This window comes from Drosophila gunungcola (genome assembly GCF_025200985.1).
Source record: "Drosophila gunungcola strain Sukarami chromosome 3L unlocalized genomic scaffold, Dgunungcola_SK_2 000005F, whole genome shotgun sequence".
Classification (NCBI taxonomy): domain Eukaryota; kingdom Metazoa; phylum Arthropoda; class Insecta; order Diptera; family Drosophilidae; genus Drosophila; species Drosophila gunungcola.
The window spans coordinates 2,605,983-2,628,664 of NW_026453180.1; the positions used below are offsets into that span (position 1 = coordinate 2,605,983).

Here is a 22,682-nt window from a genome sequence, read left to right on the forward strand (position 1 = left end):
TAGAAGAGGTAAACTATATTAAAATACCTAAGTTATATTTTTCATAAGAATTTATTAATCAATTGAACATTCTAAAGGAAACTTGAGAGAATTACTTCCTAGAAAACCAATACCAAACTTTTTTTTTTTAATGGGCAAAATTAATAATCTTTAATAAATTTAAATATATCCAAATTTAGCAAAGTTTAACTATATTCAAATACCTAAAATTGGTTTTTCATAAGTATGTTTATGTTTAGAAATCATAATTTTATAGAAAACAAATAGTTTGACTAAAACCAGCAATACTGAAATTCTCTTATGGAATTCGCACAGATTTTCCCCAGCAAACATCACATTATTTCGCAGTAGCAGCAAAGGAAGCCTGCCGCAGACATGATAACAAAGCCAGGATTTCGACTGCTACTGCTGACCAGTTGAGCGACCACAGGTCCCGGAGTTGGCCAGCCCGTTGGATCTGGTCAAGTGCACCCTGGCGTATGCTTAATGCCAATTAGACATGCGTGCGCTTTTAATTAAGAGCAGCAGTAAATACTTAATGCAAGCCGGGGGGCTGGGGTCAGTTTGGGGGAGGAAGATGAACAGCTGGCGAAGGCCAATGCGGCGTATGTGTGATTTCTGTTTCGGTTCAAGTAAATAAACTTGATGAAAATTCAAGCCAAATTCCGAAGGTCGCGCGTTGAGTGGAAGAGGCGTAAACAGACGCAATTGAAATCGATGAAAAATCGAAGAGGAAAAAATATCACACTTTTGTTGAGTGTGTGTGTGTGTGTGTTGTATAATGAGATGCGAAAATTAATGAAAAACCGGGCCAAAAATAAATGCTGTGCAAAAAATAACAAAAGTATAAAAACAAAAGCAAACAAAAGACAATTAATGAGAAGTAACAAATTGCAAATCAGAAAAGGGGCAAAAACGAAATGAGGAAAAGTTTCCAATAAATCAAGGTTTATAAATAACAGTAATTGAAGCAATGAAAACGAAATGCATTTGCTTCTAATGAACCAATAGCGGAAAATCAATTTAAGATTGTTAAATAAATGGAAAAACTAAAACGCAGGCACTTTCTTTTCACTTTAGGGGAAATACAACTAAAAAACATGAGCAATTTGCTTGGGGAAAATGCAAAAATAATTGTTTCAGTAACCACAACAAAGCAACATCAAATTAGAGAAGACAAAAACAGAGAGAAAAAACGGATTTTGTCAAGACAAAAAACGGAAGTTGCTGTCAAAATGTGCCAAAAAGCAGAGATAAGTTGGGGAAAAAGCAGGGAAGAAAGGCAGCTAGCTGGCTGCAATATGTGGGAGTCAGATGATAAAGTAAGTCGGCATTTGTGTCCTAGTTAGGTCAACTTCCAAAAGTCCTGACAATGCAGATATGCATAATGAAAACAAGCCAACGAAACCAAAACAAAGGGGATTCTTAAATCTCTGTGGCAAAAAAGAGGACGAACATGGTGGTTCTACAAAATAGTTAAACAGGCTTAACTCTCTCAAATTAATTAAAGAATTAAACAAGCAACTAAAAAACTGCACAAATATTTCAAATTTGTCAAGGATAAAATGTTTTTCAATGTTTTGCGACATTTCTCAACCTTTTAATAGCAGGTGAAAATATTCCAAGGAGATGGGGAAGAAATAATGAAATAACTGTCAAACAAATATTTTACATTCCTCACTCTGGGAAATAATTTAAAATGTAGGCGACTTCAACAAATATTTGACCATATAAATAAAAAAAGAATTTGCCATATAAATTCACTAAACTTTATTTAAATCCATTTTTTTATTCGTCTTCGAAACAAATAAGTAAAAATTTATGGACAAACAAAAAATGCCAAAAGAAAATATGTGACTGCATTTTAAATTGATTTGGAATGTTTGAGGACATTTCTTCGCCCAAGGAAAATATCTCAATGTAAGTCAGAGAACATCTTTTGGCGTTCACATTCCATTCCAGCAGCAACAGGCAAAAATAAACAACAAAAAAACACAAAACTAACACTGAAATAATTTACAACCTCTGAATGGCGAAAACTGCAAACACATGACAATTGCAAACATTTTTGTTGTGGCATACAATTTCAAATTTGAAAATAAACTCGGCGAAAGGAGAGGAAGCAGCAGCAAAAGTGTCTGGGAAAAATGTGAAAAAAATAGGAAAAAGTTTAAATGTCTTCTTGTGGCTGTGTGTTGCCATGCCAAGAAAAACTCTGCCACACACATGTGTGAGGGAATTTTTTAAATATTTTTTGCCGCCACAAAAAAAAAAAATTGCAGTTCGCTGAACCTCAAAGGAAACAAAGAAAGTCTTCCATATTTTTTGTACAATATCCAAAAGATCTTTTACATCTGTATCTCTTGCGAACTCTTTCAATTATTTTTCGCCATCAATTAACTCGTTTTCAAGCGAAGCTGACCGATAAATTAGGGTCACTCGGACAATTTGCAATTTAATTTCTGTTCAAATCAATTATGCAATGCGTAAACTTTTAAATGAATGAATACCTATACACTTGAGTTGTTTTCAAAAAAAAAGAGGATCGCCATTCAATAACAGAACTTTCCCGCGGCAGGCAAAGATCTCGACTGATCGCTGACAAGAAAAAGCTAGACCTCACCGCAGCATTCAAGACATTTCCAGACTCCAAAAGATCGAGGATCTCTGCTATCAGCTAAGGCGACAAAAAAAAAGCCTCACGTGCCCCTCGAAAATCGAACAAACCCACAAAAATCACGACCCCAGCTCATGGTTACTATATGTATATGTTTTCGTCTGTTTGCTTCGGGGCAACGTGCGACGAATAATTTGTTTTGATTTGCACGGTTTCACATTATCTGCAATTTACTATATAGAATTTTTTGTTTTGGGAATTCTTTCTTTCGATTACGCGTTCGAAATCTTCTCAAAAATTTGAATTGCGAAAGTTCTTGCCCGCTTATCAACGCGACATCAACTGAAAGAACGAACGAGCAGCAGAAATTTTTCGCTTTTTCAGCATCGCAGCGAAGAAAAGAGAATATAGGGGTATATAGCTGAGAGATCTGACAAATCGGCGGATCTCTCTTTGCAGTGCGTTTTGATTTTTTTTTTGTTCTTTCGGGGCCAGCCAGACATGTGGCAGCCAATTTACAGGGTATTTCGAGTTGATTTCGAGGGCCTCCACTTGTCAAGCTGCCAGATTGCAAAATCCGCAAAATGAAATGTTGGGAAAGGCCAGAAATTCGAGAGAATCAGTCAAGTGTCGAGACAGAATTTTCGGCCAGTGATATCTAATTATAAAATTAATTGAAAATAGCAAGGCAACCAAGGAAGCTGTGTGGAAAATCGGTTGTATAGTTTTTTTGGAACCATAATTTATGTGGAAAGTCTATAAAAATACAATCTTTATTGCGTCTAAGTTAAAGCGAATAGCGGCTGCAAATGCACACAAGAAAAATAATACCGGTCGTAACAAAAAAATTAATTAAAATATACATTTAAAATGTTGAAACAAAACAAATAAATAAAAGTCATAATATATTATGAATATTTCAAGGAATCTTGATTTCTTTCTGTGTAGTTAACTACTTCACGCAGCGACTGTGGCGATTTCCAAAGAATTTCCTCTCCTGCCAAATGTCGCCTTGATGATTTTTTTGATGTGAAGATATTTCAGCGCATTTTCGCAATGGACGTCATCAGTTTGGTGTAAAAAGAAATGAAACGAAAACCAACAGAAAACTACCAAATAAAAAGGCAAAAATGCTAAGATGTTGGGTGGTCCACCGAGGCGAACAAATAAGAGGAAAAGTGAGGAAAAACGTCGGCAAGTGGCTGTCAAAAAACCACGCGCCTTACGTTAAAGCATGCGTAGGATCATTGAACTCTAGAACTAACGATGAAAACGTGCTTGCAATTATTTTGTTATTTTAATTATTATATTTTTTTTAGGGAAAAAACCTTAAAATTAACAAAAAAAATACTATTTTTTTTATCAAAATTAAAAGTTTTTAAGTAAAGAAATGTATGGTTTGTGTACAAACTAAAGGTAAAAGCTTTCCTTTCAAGAGAAAATTCAAAGAGAGCACAATTTGAAGAGATTAGCTGTGACTCAAACAATTTGACTTACTGCCAGGGCTCCGTTAAATAATGTCAAAATTAAGCCAATACTCAAACCATTATCAAACTTTTTGAAGAGTACACTGTCCGAAAAGAACTAAAGGAAAACAAATTTGCTTACCACAACAATAGAAAGAACAACTAATACTTAAATTAGTTACAATTTTTAAAATTAGCTATTTAAAAAGAGAAAGAAACTTTTAAGAGCGACAAAATGCATTTGTTTTTTCTTTTTCCTGTTCGTTGGTATTTGTGCTTCAGATGCCGGCTCTTTTGTGTGTATTTTTTTGTGTGCCAGTGTTTGTGTGCGTTCAGTCTACATTGTTTCTGTTTTGTTTGCGTAGGCGTCACACACAAACACAATGCAGCCAAAGAGCCCCTCTCATAAGAACCCCTCTCTTTGCCCGTCTATTCATAACATATTGTCAATATTTGAGCGGCTTTTAATTTGTGATTAATAATACCTTCCGTTTGGGATTAACAGTATATAAAAAAGATAAAATATTTGTGTCCATCATGTTTCATTGTGCTGAAATAAAGTGGAGCACAAGCAACTTTTGGAAGGCAAAATTTACAGACAAGCACATATACACAATGTGCACTGAGAGAAACAAATTGAGAATGCTAAAAAGAAAAATACCATACTTTGTGTTAACATATCTTGTCATGTAAATGGAATTTTTAGTATATGTTTGTTTTTTAAAAAAAATCAGCCATAACATAAATATTTTAATTAAAAACTTTACACGAATGTACATACATGTGTTTTTTCATGCCATTTTCATAACCCTAAGTTTTGACGAATTTATTTAGTAATAATTAGCTGAATGTCAGGTTTTCTGACATCTTAATTTCCTTTCGCAAGGTTTTCTTTGTGTGCATAGTTTGGGGACTCTCCCCCACCTGAAACCGCCCATCTATTTGCTGCCGTCGTAGTAGTTTTTGAGTAGTATTTTCCGTGTTATTTATAAACTCTTGAATGTGACAGGCGGGCACAAGCCATTCAAAATGGGCCATGCAGCACCGAAGCCTAGGCCTTCTTTTCGACTTTATGTTGCTATTTCTCTTTATTTCTATCCCCATCCCGCTTTTTTTTTACCCCCAATGAGTCCATGCCCCATTCATGTGTTCGCATCATGTCTCGAGTCTGACATTCGTTAAGGGTATAGCTATAGGTACAGGGATCTCTTGAATTATATAACTACAAATTCATTGATATTTTCTGGTTTTTGTTCACCAAAAATAACCATTTCCACAATTTCACTAAGGTGATTATATTAATTTTGAAAACAAATACTTAAACGTGTTTAATAAAGATCTTCACACTAAATTTGTTGATTGTCATATAATCATTACAAAGGATATCACAACATCTTTTATATTTCTTTGCAAGAAACTACAGAAACCACTACTTTTAAAAATAAATTTTTGTTTTAATTTCAAATTAAACAAAAAGTATTGTTAGCTATGCAGCTATAAATTATTATGAAGCGCAGTGGACCCTTGAGTGTCTGCACATGTATATTTGCATGTAAATGGCGCTAAGCATATGACGGTTGCTGTGTCAGCAATTTGACAAGAAAATGCCGTACAAAATTGTGTTTGGTCTAGAAAAAGAGCACAGAAATAGAGAAACATAAGGGGAATAGGAAAAACATCAGACACTAATTTTTTTTAACCACTAGGACTTCACATAACGCAATTGCAGACAGAACCTACCCCAACTTGAGCACATAATCCAATCCACTTAATTCCATTTCGCCTTCCTCACTTCGCCATCGCCGCCCATCAAAAGCATTGAAATCAATAAATCAAGGTAAGCCACGCCCCCCTTCATGGACACAACACTGCCATTTATGAATTAAAAAGCGTTCCAGACCCCAGTTCGCATCGCCCAGATAAGCAATCATCGGCAGAAGCTACAGCTCGAGGAATCGAGCAGACACTAGAAACAACAAGAAAGGAATGCTGGCTTTCTGGCTTTTTCAATTTTTTAATACCCTTCACTTGCAAAAAAAAAAAGCGTGGTAAATCAAAGTATTGCATAATCGATTTTCATCCTTTTCGGATTTTAAAAATATTAAATATTGAAATATTACAATTTGTTTAATATTTAACTTTACTATTTTCGGAATAGATTTTAACATCTGATGTCATTTAAATTAAATTACAATTTAAATCAAATAGGACCCATTAAAAATGTAATATTTTAACATATTACAACATCCTTTTTTTCTCAATGTTTAAAAAGCAAATAATATACACTACCATAATTGTCAGTCTGCTTGCAATATTTTCTCATCGTATTATATTTTCAAGTGCCAAGTTGTAAGGTAATTAGCTATATAAGCAAATATAATATTTAAATTTGCCAACTATATATTGGGCAAGCTGCCAGGAGGGATTTCATTATTCTCAACTATAAATATTTCTTAATACAAATTTCACCACAGACATGGGAATGGGTCCAAAGATTAAAGAGATTACAAAATAACATTACTTTTAAAATATTAAAATGTAAGTAACATTTTTAAAGATTCCCAAAACTAGATTCAAAATGTTTTATTTCCTGAAATTGAAGTATTTGCACAACCCTGGAATCTATATTGCAAAATCTTAATACCCATGCAAAAGAGCATCGTAATATGGTATCTATGGGATGGCTGAGACTCGAACCGAGATTAAGAACTGAGAACTGAGAAGACTTCAGGCTGCTGGCGGAAGTGCGGCGTGCAAATTCCAATTTTGTAATCAGCAGCTGCTGGAGCTGGATGAGATCGGCAGGGAAAGCAGCCAAGCAGCCAGAGCCACAGTCCACAAGACCGGAGTGAAGGCGACTCACTCGCTAGTGGAGGCAGAAGTGCCACGCATCATTGAATTCTTAATCTGGCATTAATACAATTTTATGTATGGTGGGGAGTCGGCTAGAAGAGAAAAGCGGAGGCCTATATGGCTCAAGAAGACCCCAAAAGAGGGGAAGGGGGGCGGCAATGGGGCATCGGGAATCCCAACAAAATCCGCAAAACGACGACGAGCCTCGGACCATGAAGATGGGCGACGACAGATTGTGAGCATTGCACTCGACAAGGAGGATGAAGTGCATCAGGGATGAGGAGTAGTAGGAGTACAAGGCGGAGGGCAGCACTCGGAATGTTGTCGGGCCGTTGTCGTTGGGGGCTGCATTTGATATGCCTGCTGTGTTTGACCCATATTGGAATTTGCCTCCAGAGCACACACGGAAAAACATAATTAACTTGTTTAAAAACCTTTAAAAAATAGTCCCAATTATATAATTCTACAATTTAACACTTATTTTATTCAAAAGAACCTATTAAAGAAAATTAAGTAAATTGTATAAAATATATGGAAGACCAAATTGAACGTTTAACGTAGAGCAATGCATCTATTAAAGAAACTCTTAGTGTCAGCTAAAAATTATACGATTTTCTTGACATTTTCTCAGAGTGCACAATCAGCAACAGAGTGGATTTTCAAGGGGAGAGAAAAGGGCCTTTGGTGGTGAAAGGGCGGAGTTGGGGCGGCGCACAAGTCACGATTTGTACACCGCTTAGAAAAACTTGTAATGAATGTGGGATGCAATGAAATGGAATGGCTGGGGATGAGCTGGATGGACTGGGGCCCAGTGGATAAGTTGGATAGGGTGGACAGGGGGTCTTGGGGGCCAGTGGAGGACAACAGGAGGCCACTGTACAATAAAGTCGACCTGGCAGCTCAGCACAAACACACACACTCACACACAACCAACGAGAATAGAAGTGTGTGTGGAAGGTGTTTGAACTCGAGCCAGCAAAGTTCAAAACTTCCAAATGAAGGAAGTTCGAGAATGCCCTGAGACGGAGTTGCTTCTGGTTCCTGATTCAAAAGGCCATCAATTATGTCTAGAGAGGAAGGAAAGGCCGACAACAAAATAGGGGCAACTTGGAAATTATAGCTCCTCTGGATTAGTTTTGTTTGGCTGTTTAGTGAGCAGTTTATCAACAAGATTAGAAAGACCTATTTTTATCAAGTACTATAAATATATGTATCAACTGACTGAAGTCCCCTCTGCAGGGGTATAGAAATATAAATTGTATGAAATTCTATGGGATGTTCATTATATGAAGTGAGTTTTATAATCTCTTCCTAAAACTCACCTTCATTTTCGCTGCGTCTTCGCCTGGGAACACTGTTGTAGTTGCTGCCGTGATAGTACTCCATCTCCGACTTCTCCGTGGACTCGTTCTCCTGCTTCTCATCCTCCGTGTGAACCGGCGACGAAGGTCCCGAGGAGGCACTGGCCACCGGTGAGCCCGAGGTGGCGGAGTTGGTGCTGCCACTGAGTCCATGGCCGGTGTACTGTCCACTGCCGGCTACGCCACTGCCATCCAGAGATCCCCTCTTCGCGGGCTGCATTATGTAAGAGGAACTGGTGGGCGAGGCGCAGGATGAGGGCGTGGAGCAGTTGGTAAGTGGCTGCTGCACATCCTCGATGAGATCAACGGACTTTTTGCGTGGCTTCTCCGGCGGAATGGGTGGATCGCCGGCCTGATTCCGCAGCAGCTCCTGCTGTTGCTCCTGCATCAGGGATCTCTGGAGCACGGCTGCCGATTTGGCAGGCGGCGGAGGCGGCGAGCAGTCCGCCGTTTTTGTGGGCGACTGGCGCACTATCCTCTCCGGATTGAACTTTACCGGACTCACGTTCTTTGGCTTGACCGCCGGAATGGGCGGCAATGGCGGTGACTTAACTGGACTGCCGATCTTGCCGCTCCTTGGCTTTATGGCTGGCGGATTGGGACTGGCATTTGGCGTTTCCATTGTCGGTTTGGCCACCTTTTCGCTATCCATAATCAGTCCGGTTCCGGGCACAGTGCGTATGATATCGCAGCGGTTCAGATCGCTATGTGTCCTGGTTGTTTTGGTCTTGGTAAAATGGGAAGTCCACTTCTTCTGCTTCTCTATTAACTCTCGAGAATTAAATTTCCTTTCCGGTTTCTCTGGCTTATCACCGCCTGAATTGGCAAATAGAGCACTCACCGATCCACTGCCGGCTGGTGGTGGAATCGGTGGTGTTACTTCCTCCGACTTCAAGCGGGATATGTTGTGCTGTGGGTACTTGACCACCGAAGTGGGTACCACAACTTGCGCCGCCGCTGGTTCCACAATAAATTTGCTATTACTCAAACGCTGCTGTTCGCTGGGTATAACTCCATTCTGGGCCACTGTGGCGGCGGCATTGTTATTATTGTGAACTAGTGAGACGCCAGAGGGAAATGGAGTCCGCCGTTTGGGCGGCGATTGTGAGCGATCCGAGGAGCGTGAGGATGACCGATCCGAACCGTCGCACAGGTTGTCCTCGCGCGAACCACTTCTCAGCAAACGCGAACTCACATTCGAATTGGACTCCACACCCAGTTTCTCGAACAGAGCCCGGGCGTTGTTGAATCTGGCCGAGTGGGATTCCGTGCGTACCGCCGGAGTTCCCGGGGCGTGGGCGTTGTGGGCGTGGTGGGCAGCGGCGGCGGCAGCGGCGGCAGCAGCAGCGGCATGGGCGGCAGCCACAGCACTCAACTGCTCCACCGGCTGGATCTCAATGGGCTTGCGCTGGAAGATGTTGGCTATCTGGCTGACCTTACCCACGGCAGCCGGAGCTGGGGCATGGTGCATCGGTTTCTCCATTATGGAACTGAAAAGGAATAGAGGAAAGTACATTAGAATAAGGTATACTTTAGCTAAATTAAAGTTTTTTAAGATTTGTTTTTTCTATCTACATAATTAAATGCAATTTGTAATATTTAAATATAAACTAAGGGATAATTTTTTTTTCATTAGAACATGTATACTTTGCCTAAATTTTAACTTGTTTAATATTTTTTTTGTTCTATCTACATAGTTATACAAAGTTTTATTTTAATTGTAGTCGAGGAATAATATTTTCTGTGTTTTGCTTTCTAAGCCTACCAGCAGAAATAAAGCAGCACATTAACAAAACTCTCTCATTGAACTTAAATATAATAATAAGTACGATTTCCGCTCTTTTCCCTTTATTATCGGATGTCGTATCTGTTAAGAGATCACTTATCTATGATAAAATATTCCACTAACCACACCCTAATGGCCAAAAATGATTAAATCGATGGGGAACTTTTTACGTTTATTGCAGTGGGTTTTTTGTTACCTTTGCCATTTTCTTGCTCATCGATTTGACTGACTTTCTCAACGATTTTCACCTTTACTTTCTGCCGATTTATATGATTTTTCCTTTGTTATGCGTTTGTGTTTGCTATTTTCTGCACATCAAACACAATTAAGGCTCCATTGATGGCCCCCCTGAAATTTCTTATGGTGTTGTGTTGTGTTGTTGGATGTGTGAAAGTCTTTGAAAAAGTGAACAAATTTCAGTTGTTGCTGATTTTGGTGAGAAAGAGACGGCATTGCCAGATGGTAGGCGACATGGGGCTTTCTTCGCCCCGAGAATCGGTATCGAATCGAAACGAGAGAATCGGAGAAAGACGAAGAGAGAGACCCCGAGAGACCCGGAGAGCCATGAGTGGGGAATGTCGGTCGGTGCGACATTGAAAGCTATATAGCCATAAAGCTGATATGGTAATGGTAATGGTGGTAACCGTTATCGGCTCTCAGGCGGTATTGATTTACGGGTTGGGCTAGGTTGGTTCCACAAATCGCCCTACTCACTATAGAAAATATGCCGTTTTGTTCAGTATGTATATTGATAATGCAAGGAAAAACACTTTGGTAGAAAACTACCAAAACATACATATAAGTTACAAAAAAAGTAGCTGTATTACAGAATTCCTCTAGAGTTTTAAAACTACTAGTCTTAGCTACTTCTGGTATTAATGTGGCAGTTGGACTAGACTTTTCCATAATCATTTTCCACTAATCTCTGCCTTGAAAAGTATTTTAAACATAAGAAAATGGTAAAAAAAAAATTCAGAGCAAAACAATGGCATACATACAAAAACTACAACACAAGTAGCTGTAATGTACACCACCGGTAGAATTTTAAAGCTACTAATCTCAGCTATTTCCTGTGCCTATAAGCTAAGCCCATTTCACCCAGACAAAAATAGCCCACCCCCATTACACATCCAACAAAATCCACCTTCTTTATAATCATAACCTCTTTAGCTGTGGGCGTAAAATACATTTTTCTCCATGCGCCAGAGGGGGAGGCGAAAAAAGCGCAGTTTGTGCCACACAGACTATCGGAGAAGTAGGCAGACAGTCAAAACTTATCGCAAAGCCAATAAGAATACAAGTCTAACTAGCTGGAAATGAACAAACACTGGCGAAGAGGTAAACAAATGGCCAGATAGTGAGCTCACACCCATGTCCACACAATTAGGAGGAGGGCAAGTCGAGAGACAAAGGTCGGATCTGAACAGTCGGCTGTACTATACTAAACTATCATCTCCGGGGGTCTGGTCTTGTAAATAAACAATAGCGGGACAAAAGTCAGAGCCCAAACATGAGACAATGGCGTCGGATGGATAGGAAAAACTTATCTAATCTAATCGAAATGCACAATGCATGTGACCGTGAATTAAGATAGACGTGTTGGAGATAAAGATTAAAGCAAGATAAATTTAGCATGTGATCTAGTTGATGTTATTATTGAAAAGTACAAACACCACATGGCGAATGAGTAAAAGCGTAAAAGCTTCACTTAAAATATCAAGTATCCGCCACATCGCTTTCAATTACTTCCCAAGGGAAAATCGGCTTGCAAATTACCGCTGGTAAATGTTTAAAGAGCTCACAGATTTATTTGACTGCCATGCTCATATTGATTTAATGACAGCAACAGCGACATCGACAGTTTCTCTCCATCCATCCAACCCTCCTTATAAATTAATGGCCAGAGCAGCAAGGACGTGAAAGGACATCGATATGGACACGACCAGAAGCCTGCCCAAGTGCACAATCCATGCAGCTTTTGGTATTGGTATTGCGATTGGTTGCTTGGATGACAGGCAATACCAACTATTTATATCAGCCCCATGAGGTCCTCTGAATCCTTGTCCTTGGCTGCTTGGCTTCGGAATTTAATCGCATACATAGTTCATGACAAGATCTCCCAGCGAGTGCTTTCAAGGGTATATTAAAAAGGATGTACAGCTCATATACATATTTATAGGGGATTAAATATTAACATTTTTTCAGCCGTTAATAAATATCGTATGATAAAATGAGTAGGAATTCATTGCAAGTGGTTTTATTGATTTATAAAGAGTCGTATGAATTAAATAAACAGCATTGGTTTAGGATTTTTGAATATATATAATCATAAATTAAATCATATTCCTATATAGCTTTCTTAGCTGCAAATTCCTATAAATTAAAATTATGTTATATTTTTAAAGTTTTAATTAACCCAATTTGTAAAGATCGCTTTCAAAGAAATATATAAAATGTTGAATAACTCAAACAATAACATTTGTCGTACCCTAATTGGTTTTAACATAAAATATAAAATATTACAATGTTGTAAAGCTCATTGTCATCATCTTTTGAATAATATTATCGACTAAATCTAAATCAAACCATCAAATGTATTTTTTATTTAAAATTCCTAAATCCACCCAATTTGTATAGAACCACAACAATCATTACAGTTTCCGTGCAATTTGCATTAAAACAGCGAACAGCAAGAGAATCCACCCTAACGCTCTCCGATTTGCTGCTTAACTGTCACCATTATCATTAGCATAAATACGGATTAAGACACCCCATTAAATACTATAATCAAGCGCTAAATGCCCCCGATCTCGTAATGATAACGATCATAATTTGCGCCTGGCAAATGACAAAAAACTAGTTTACCCCTGCTGCTGTGGCGTCGGTGTCTGTGCGTCTCTCTAATTTTTGCATAAATTTTAATTGCACTGGGCAAAATGTTAAATTGCACTCGTTAGCTCAAACACGTGATCCAGGTGAGAGATGGTTTGCGATGGGGGCTAAAACAGGAGGCCAGGTGAACAGCGGGTAGTCGCCAACGACTACGACGACGACGACGACGACTACGCCATGTGTTATAATTGCGTCAACATTCAGTCTCTTGAGCGTGAACAAGAAAACAATGTCAACAATGAAATGATGGCCCCATTGTAAACGGCAATGGCACACCGGGGGCACAGAAGTGGTGCAAGTGGAGTGGCAGTGGCGGGCACAAAAGATTGGTTGCAATTAGTGAAGCCACCTACCTGTGCACCGTAAACCACCGCACCACACCACACCACATATAAAAAGGTTCCCCATTGGGAGGTCTTGCAATTGCCCACCAATTCCCATGAAATAAAACTTGGCGCCAGGAAAATGATTTCTTAATATGATATGGATATAGGAATCGGAACAGCAGCAATGACAATGAACTTGGGAACCAACGCAGAAGCTATGAACAATGAGATCGGGTCTAACTTGAGGACAACCCTATTTAACTTGGGCCATTTTAAGTTGAAACATTGTAATTAAAACAATATGCAGACAGCACATACGTCTTTATTTTACGTACGTCTTTATTTTAAATTGAAAAATTTCAAGACTCTTGTTTTGATTGAAACATAATAACAATAAGATCCAAAATATGTTTTCAACTTTTATTGGTCAATAATAAATTAACAAAGCAAAACTGTTTTCATTTTAAAAATATACAATTTTTTTAGGCTTTCCATATTTTATCATTGCAAAAAAATGTTTGCCATAAAAAGCCATAATATTAATTTGATATTTATTTCCAAAAATATTAATATTAACTATTAATGTCCAATGATAAATTTACAAAGCAAAACTGTCTTAATTTTAATAAATTTGTACAAGTTTTTAATTATTGTAGGTTTTCAAAGCCTAATATAAAAACATAAATTACATTTAACTCATATTAATTTGATATCAATGTGTGCAAATTTTTCCTTTAGTTAATTTAAAATTTGATTTTTATTTAAATTTAGGCTCAATTCCCTAATAAATAAAACTACAGCCCTAAGAATATTATTTTTCAAACTTAGATTTTCGTGTGAAACAATAATCATGGTAGGAATCCGAAAAGAGGGCTTAAATATTGTGTTAGCAAAAAGACAACTTCCTTTTACATGAAGTTTGTAATGTTGTTTTTTTAGTTTTCCCCTGGCAACATTTCAATTATGGTTCATTTATTAAAAACCACAACCTTGGACGCCACTTCAAAAAGAGTCGCATTAGTTCTTAGTATTATTCTCGGTCTTGTTAATATTTTACAACTTGTATTTCTTTTCATTGCGATTCCAAGCCCCAACCTTCGCCGGTCGTGACAACTGTCTGGCAAACATACTTTCAGACTCACAGACTTGTAGACTTGTAGACTTGTAGACCAACAGACATTTTCCGCGTAGGCCTGGCTGGTAACCAAACTAACCAAGGAACACAAAACACGCAGCCAGCAACATTCACTTATTAAACGAGAACACAACAATTCAAGATGTTTTGATACGGTGGTTACCGCAGCAGCACACTGATAAAAAATAATGAATAGTAAATAAAAATGAATGATATTTTAAGTAAATAGAAAACAATACAATGCTAGTAAAATAATACTTTCATTAATGGGGAAAATACTAGATTTAAAAAGGGTTATATTTGTTTTAAAAGCATTATATTAAGATTGGCCTAATTTTAAATTGCATTTCCAGATATTTATATCTTTTCCCTAAATAGTTTAGTATGGCTTTAATTTAAATTACATGTTCAGATACTAATATCTACTCCGAAAATAGCTTAATAAAACATTTTAAATATTTTTTTATCAAAATCAATGCGAAAAGTGGGTGGTAAAATAATTGGATTTACTACGTGTTTTTTTTTTTACCAGTGCAGCAGCAACGGCGATGAATACGAAACGAGTTGTCGTTGTTCTCGATGTTGTGTGTCTATGTGTCTATGTGCCTGTGGTTCGTTGGTCTTGTTAGACAAATTATGCCAATTAAACGGTGGGAAAACAAGTTGGCAAAGTCTGCACGCGCTTGGCCCCCAAGAGTGGGTTTCCACTCGATCCCACCCTCCCACTCTGAACCTGAAATTCCGATTCCGATTCTGAATCCGAACTGGATTGGGCCTACGTACGGGGAAAAAAAAAGTATGCAGACTCCATCCAACTGGTCTTCAAAGGATGCGCCCTGCTAAATTGAATATACCGCAGCAGAAGCATCACACACTCGATGGATCCCAGAGCAGAACCAATTGAGATACGTCCTCACATCGCATCAAAGTGTTTAAGAGCCTCACACATCGATCGGGATGCATTTGCATAATCGAACCGATTGACTTTTATAAGCCTGACAAATGACTGCGAGTGAGTCAGTGGCCTGAAAACTGAATACTGTAACTGGAGTGTCGCCGGCATGGCGACTATGGCCAACTATTTTTAAACTCCGAGGATGCTGGTGGCTTTTTTGCATATTTCTATGCCAGGTGGCAACCGACTCGGTGTCCCATTTGCACAGAGGAAAATTCTTAAATATGTCGTTTAACTCTGCGTTACGGAACTAAGAAAAACCGTTGGCGAAATAATAATAAATAAATTCAAATTCACTATGAAAGACACCTGGCTTTTCTCAAATACACAAGATAGAAAAATGATCCTAATATTTGTATTTGTATTTATTTCAATGTATCTTCTTACCGCTAAGATATACAAAAAACACTTCAAATGCTGTACATTAGTCACAACAAATAAACCTTAATTTAAATTAAAAAAAAACAATTTATAGGTATTGCATTTTTATTTTTCACCGATTTCAAAGGATTGTTAAATTTTTTTCTAGTATTTTTTTATACATTTTTTTTAATGTTCCAAACTATGACTATTCCCCCCCCCCCCCCCCCCCCCTTGAGTGGTGGTAAATAAAGTAGACCGCAAACCTGGCGCCGCTGTCCTCGCATTTTCCCCGAATGAGTCTCATGTGCGCATAATTAAGGAACCCAGGGATCTACAAACTTGGCTAAGGATTCGCCACATGTGTATGTGTAAGCTAGTTTTTTATGGCCTAAGTGGGAAATGGGCTGCTAAAAAACATTTGTGGCTGCTTTGGGAGCGGGCTTGCCTCGGCTTACATCCCAAATGTTCCAATTGCCTAAGGTATGACTAGGCAGAAAGGATTATGCTTCATCAGCTTTACGCTGGAATATGCATAAATTTTAGTTTTGAGGTCGACCACGGGAAAAATTATTACAATAACAAAATATATACTTAAAAAAACATTTTGGAAACAAAAATATTAGCATTCGTCTATGTTGTTACTTCAAAAAAATAGTTAACGATGGAAACTAAAATAAGTCAGCATAACAACAAAATTGTCTAGTTACCAATACGATATTATTAAAATAGAATTTTAATATTCTTATTAAAATACAACAATACAATATCAATAAGGCTTCTAAGACTTCGAACCCCAAAAATGGCATTTTCTAATACTAGTGATAAACATATTCTTATAACAAAGATAATTAACTTTCTAGCATGGCATATTTGCACATGATTTTTAAAGCAATACACACATAATATATTTTAAGTGAGGAAGTACTACAGGAGTTGTAATATTTCATTAGAGCTAAGGGTTTGAACTCTAATAATGTTGATGATGTATTCCGATTTCAGTTTATAGCATAATAAAACGATAATTATTTGTCTAGCATAGCATATTTCCCATTTTCGGCAACAAACATGAAATATTTTAAATTGAAAAGTGTAATTGAAATTTATGGGCATTCCACAGTTCAGGCTAACTCGAATTAAACCCGCTCAGCCCTTGGATTTATTGCCCTATGATATTCGAACTGGACTCACCTTTCTCTTGTCCAATTCAGGTGTTTGCTCGGTGTGGTGTCCTTCCTCCTCGTTGGCCTCCTCGGCTTTTCCTTTGTTGTTTGATTAAACCTGCTCAACACCTAAAGCCTGGCTCCGCTCCAAACATTTGTCATTGTGGCGGGGTGTTTGTAGTGTGCTTGTGTGTGTGTGTTTTTTTGTGCTTTTTCTTACTTTTTGTTAGCTTTTTTGATATTCAAGTTGAGCCAGGTGATGATGATGCTGCTCCTTCCTCTCCACCTCACTACTACCACTTCTTCCACCCACTCGATGGCACTGAAGCGTGTCTGGTCGTTTTTTCTTGTGTGTGGACTTGGATGTGGACGTCGTGGTTGTCAGCCAATCAACCCACCGCTGGCCTCATCGGTGTCAGCATTTTTGTTTGTTCGTTTGCCTTTTGCGCAAGATGAAAATGCAAATTTCTGCAAAAAACAATGCAAGAAACAAACGCAAATAAAAGTTAGGAGAGCGAAAATGCAGTTAACAGAAATCGAAACTTAAATGCTACACGGAAAACAAATATTATTAGATACATATGTAATATATATAAGTAAGATATTGCCAGAGCAAAATTTCTTTAGTTTTTTTGAGTTTTTTTATTTATATTAAAATTATGTAAAAAAATAATTTACTTAGATAAAAAGTTTTTATTAATTTTAAAATCATTGAAATTTATGTTCCAAGGACCGTTTATATGAAAAACTTCGTACAAATTTAAAATAAATAAATAAAGGACGTCTTTGTTTTTAATAAAAAATTTTATTTTTTAAAGCCCTGATTTTTTATTTCAATAATGACTAAGCTCATTACACGAATCTTTTACATTTTCTTTAGTGTAATTTCAAGTTCAATGAACCAAAAAACAGCCGAAAGCTATCCAACGAAACCAAATAGAATTGCCACATTTTTAAGGTGGCCCTCGGAGGCATACGAAATTAGTTTGGGCTCTCTTGCGAGGGGTTTGCCTTAGGGTTTCTCGCCGGGAGAATTGAAGGTGAAATGTTGCGAACGGAAGCAATTAGTTTCATTTGGAGCTGCAGCAAGTCTCAAGGGGAGACAAACTAAGAGTTTAAGTCGAGCCCAATCGACTGAAACCGAAAAACCGGGGAGAAAGTTCGGCCAATTGATAAACAGACAGCGTTTTTCAGTAGCTTGCATCGTCAGTCATCAGTCAACAATAACAATGTTATTAGCTTTTGGGGGGTAATCAAAGTGTCGCCTTAATTTGCCCCCCCCAACAAACTCCCCGATTTGTCCATTTTCGGGTCTTTGTCCGCAAGGTAAACTCATAAATTTCGTCTGCCTTCTGCGACGCCTACAACTTCAGAGTTAAGCTGGAAATCATTCAGCGCGCATTGTAATTGTCTAATTTATTGTTGTTCAACAATTTCACTCGTTTACAGTGCGTGAGAAAATCGTGGTGGGTGTAATCAAATGGTTAAACAAAATGAAGAAATTTAACTGAATTGGGATCCACTTGGGGCAGGTCGTGAAGTTTTGGGAGATAATAGATAGTGACCTGAACAGCTCAATTGGTTAATAGATAGTGCAAGAGTGTGTGGAATTGAAAGTGAAAGTCATGGGTGGTAGTCAGGTTTTGAATGGTGAACATGTTAGGCTAATAGAATATTATTTGTAAGAAGACAGGTAATTTTCATGACAAAAGTACAGAATATCAAAACAAAACTAATAGCTTAAAAGAAAATGTTTGTATTTTTCATTTTACAAACCTTATTAAAAGAGTTTTATTAAAATATTCCAAAAAAAGACTTCCACTTATATGAAAATTGATCATATTATATAGGGATTTTAAAATATTGCTTCTAAAGAGACAGGGAATTTTTATTTAACAAATCCGATAAAGAATAAAAATTTTGTACTTTACTAAGTAGAAGAATCCCAAAAAATAAAATAGTTTATAAGATTGTTGTTACACAAACTATATTTAAAAATGTCGTAAAATGTCTTCAATTTGTATTTGATTTTTTTGTTTTATTATTTATAATATGAGAATTTCAATTAGAAACACTCATTAACAATGTTATTATAAAAACGAGCTTAAAAGACCAAATGTTAATAATAATAACAACAGCTATGAATTTTATTGTGACAAAGATGTATATTAAAACGTTAAACCCCCTGTGTGTATAATTTCAAGGCCTTTTCGACTGACATTTTCTTCTACCACACGACCACAATTTGATTGTAGAACACTGAACAATGTCGTTATGGCCAAGTTACCTCCTTTTTCCAATCATAGCCAGCATCCTACTCATAAATACCATGCAATTGTCGCTTGACATTTGCGTTCCATAAACTAGATGCCGCCTGAAAGTGCCAATAAATTGGCATTAGAATCTGCCTGTCTGGCGGGGTCTTTAATTACAATCAATCAGATTTCTCCTCGACCAAAAAGCCCATATCATTAGCTGGCCGGGTTTATTGGCTTCGGGAGATTGTTGGTTGGATTGAGATTGGAGGAAAAGAGATCTTTTTGCGGTTGCGTCGGCTCATAACGGTTTGATGTCGGCTCGGGCCATATGTGATTATCAAGTTTGGTTTCGAGATGCGTATAAATCATGTCAGCGCAACAGCGAAAACAACTCGTTGGCTTTGATTATAATTATTAGATGTCATAACTTTCAATCAAAAACATGCGTTAAGAGTTTGCTTTTCGAGAGCTCTTTGTACCAAGGCCGCTCGAAATGAGTTCCACTGTAACTTTTACAATACTTTGTTTAAAACAAATTAACCAAAGCGCTCGCTGTTTCTCCCTTAAGGTTTCTCATGTAAATTACATTGAAGTTGCCTCTCTGCATGTCATGTTTTTAGTTTTATTATAGACTCGGTTAGATGTTGACTTTTTCCTCCCCATTCCCTTGGCTTTTTATGGCCTCATAAGCTGCGATGGCTAAAGAGTATAAGAAGTAAACAACTTTTTCACGACCTTTTACGGCGCAAAAGCAGAAGCAAGCAGCTAAAACTTAAACTGAAACACCGATGAGCAGCTTGACTCCGCCATAGAGGCCATGTAATGCCAGAAATTGGTTTTTCAGACCAGAAATGTTCTGCCAGCGACTGCGATGCTGTCTTGCCTTATTAAGAGCCAAGTTTAAGGTGGGATGTCTGGTCCACCGAACTGCGGACAGACCAATAAAAAGTGGCTGGCAGTGGGAAAATGTTAGAAACGTTCTAATTTTCGTATTTTTGAAGCGATTAAATGGTGAGTGAAATGAGCCAGGTGGGTGGCTTTTTGATGTTTCTTGAAAGGTTGTTTAAAAAAATACATTTGGACCTTAGGTAGAATGGGCAAAACAATAGGGACTTTAAAAGTCATGTAGAAACAGGAAAATAATGAATTTTTAATATTTTTCGGAACAAAACAATTTAATTTTGTTTAAGTCCTTAAAAAAAGTGGTTTTTATTAAAATATATATTTTTTAAGAGATAAATAAAATTAAATTAAAATCTTTTCCAAAACTAAGAAATTTTGTTTTCAGCCAATGGAATTTATTTATTAACAGCCTTTATTTTATTAAAATATATTTTTATATTTTAAGAAATAAATAAGGCGAACATTGAAGATTGTCTCAACACAACACACATTATTTCTTAAGTTAAATTATTTTTGCAATTCTGAAAAATCTTATCTAACGTAACTTCCAACTAATATACCATAATCAACAGTTAAATCGCCACGGTAAAGTTCTATAAGTTATCTGTTTAAGTGCTTCTCAATTTCCAATTCTCCCAGACATTCTTCATATTTTCCGCCTCATAACCAACCGTATTATCAGATTGCATGCCCCATCATCGCAACTAGACGGTAATCGGGAAAAGTATTTCTAATTCACAGTTAAGTCCGCCGCCGTAAGCCGCTTTTAGCAGCTGCAATAATGTTTTCCCCGACTTTTATGGCAGTGCGAAAAAATGATAATAACAATAAGTTAGGCATGCGAAATAAATTGAGCAAAATATGCTGGTAAATTGCTCGCGCAGTGGAGCATGTAAGTGTTACATTAAATGGAGGCGTGGCAGCAATTTTAATTGCCAAATACCCGACCAGATTCCCCCCACCCCCCGTCATGGGATAATAATTATGGCCAAGTAGTAGATAATCGCAATAAGGCTAGAGTTGCAATTACAATTGGAATCGGTACGAGAGCCATTAAAACAATTGAAAATCCCGTAAGAAATGTGGCCATAAAAAAAGCTACAGAAAATGGTAAACCATTTCAGGGCGTTAACCATACATAAAATAGATGAACATGCAAAGTGGCGGTGATAAAACAGGGCCTCTACTCTCACAACTTTCACAAGTCCTGTGTTTTTCCACTCTTTTCCTCCTCCTCGACAAGCTCATAATTTATTGTCGCAGCGGAAAATTGCTTTTCCAAGGTCTGCAGCAGCAAAGTGAGTTGCGAAAACTGAAGCTTGAAAAAAAAGAGAAGAGTGCATGTTGCATGTCAATTTTAATTGCATATTCGAGGCGGTCAAATTGAATTTGACTTGCCACGTGGCTCTCAAGATAAGATACAAATTGTGATTTATATATAAAATATTATATATTTATTATTGATTGGTTGGCCAAAAATCACGCGCTCTTATCAGCAGATAACACGAATTTTCAATGACTGACCAATTCAAGTGCAGCTACAGCTAAACTTGGACAAATCCGCCAGCAAAAGAGACGGAACTCTGCAAACAAGTTTTCCAAGTTAATGAAATGTTGCAGCTTGCACAATATTGACCATAATAATAAATCGCCTCTCGTCTCGGCAATGTGCCTCCATAGCCTCCTCCCTTTCTCCGCCAGTGATGAATTGTGGCAATGAACTTGACATTAATAGGGTTTCCTCTAACTGCCGCCTTGCGTGACCGACCCCGCCCCCTTTTCTCCATTTACATTTACCATATGCCATATAAAGTACTGACCCACCTGATGGACGAAGAGAAATGCCCGGAGATGCACACATTTTCTCATGGTCACTGAGACAAGTCAATCTTTGGCAGAGTGCGACTGCCAGTCGAGGCAAGTGCATACAGAATTTTTAATTGTACAGGAGAATACACCTGTGGTCAGTGCACTGGGAAAAAAATCTAGTCAGGAAATATTTACAAAAAAAAACATTGTGGTATAAAAAACTGTTTATCTAACATTCGAAAACTAGCCATTTTATTTATTGAAAAAGTATGAACAGAAAATATGTGCAGAAAACCTTGATGTCTGTAAACATTTTTAGATTTAAAAAAATAATTTAGGTATACTCTTGAGACTGATTAGGTCCATAAATTGTAATTGATTCTATCTTGATTAAATGAAAATTTATATGACAATTTAATTTTAACGTTGATTTCACATATAATAACACTTGACTAATTGGTTTTTAACTCAATATGCTTGCTAACAGAAATACATACCTTACATTTGATATTATATTTTGTTTTACATTTTTTCTCTGTGTAAAAAGAGAGCAAAGCCTGGCCATAAAGATTCAAAATTCCATGTCCGTAGATGGCAGGGTTTTCTTTAGAAAAAAGAAGCCACAGGCAAACGGAACTCGTGTTTAAAGCCTTGACTTGACAACGGCCAATACCTGGCACTGACCGAATGAAATGAAATGTCAACCGCAAATTGAATCAACTTGGGGATAGCACAATCCAAAAAACAGCGTTCCAAAGGGATTTCAACCGCAAGCCCCAAAAAGAGGTGTCAAAAACG

General features: G+C 37.4%; 1 protein-coding gene and 1 long non-coding RNA gene across 17 annotated transcripts in view; both read right to left on the reverse strand.

Moving 5' to 3' along the window:
- Positions 1 to 22,682, reverse strand: part of LOC128259539 (uncharacterized) — a 59,167-nt gene that overhangs the window by 26,262 nt on the left and 10,223 nt on the right. For 14 of the 16 annotated variants that reach the window (XM_052991984.1, XM_052991982.1, XM_052991976.1 and 11 more), the window contains exons 2-3: positions 16,943 to 17,382; positions 8,259 to 9,787 (exon numbers count right to left, since the gene is read on the reverse strand). In XM_052991984.1, coding sequence (XP_052847944.1) covers positions 8,259 to 9,780 — 1,522 coding nt within the window. In that variant the 5' untranslated portion in view covers positions 9,781 to 9,787; positions 16,943 to 17,382. Of the gene's footprint in view, positions 1 to 2,851; positions 2,957 to 8,258; positions 9,788 to 10,279; positions 10,473 to 16,942; positions 17,383 to 22,682 lie in introns of those variants that run through there. The other 2 variants (XM_052991970.1, XM_052991985.1) reach the window with 2 other exon arrangements.
- LOC128259541 (uncharacterized) lies at positions 283 to 2,854 on the reverse strand. Its single transcript, XR_008268058.1, has 3 exons — positions 2,511 to 2,854; positions 536 to 618; positions 283 to 472 (listed from the first exon to the last, which is right to left on the reverse strand). It is a non-coding gene; the product is annotated as an uncharacterized LOC128259541 (long non-coding RNA).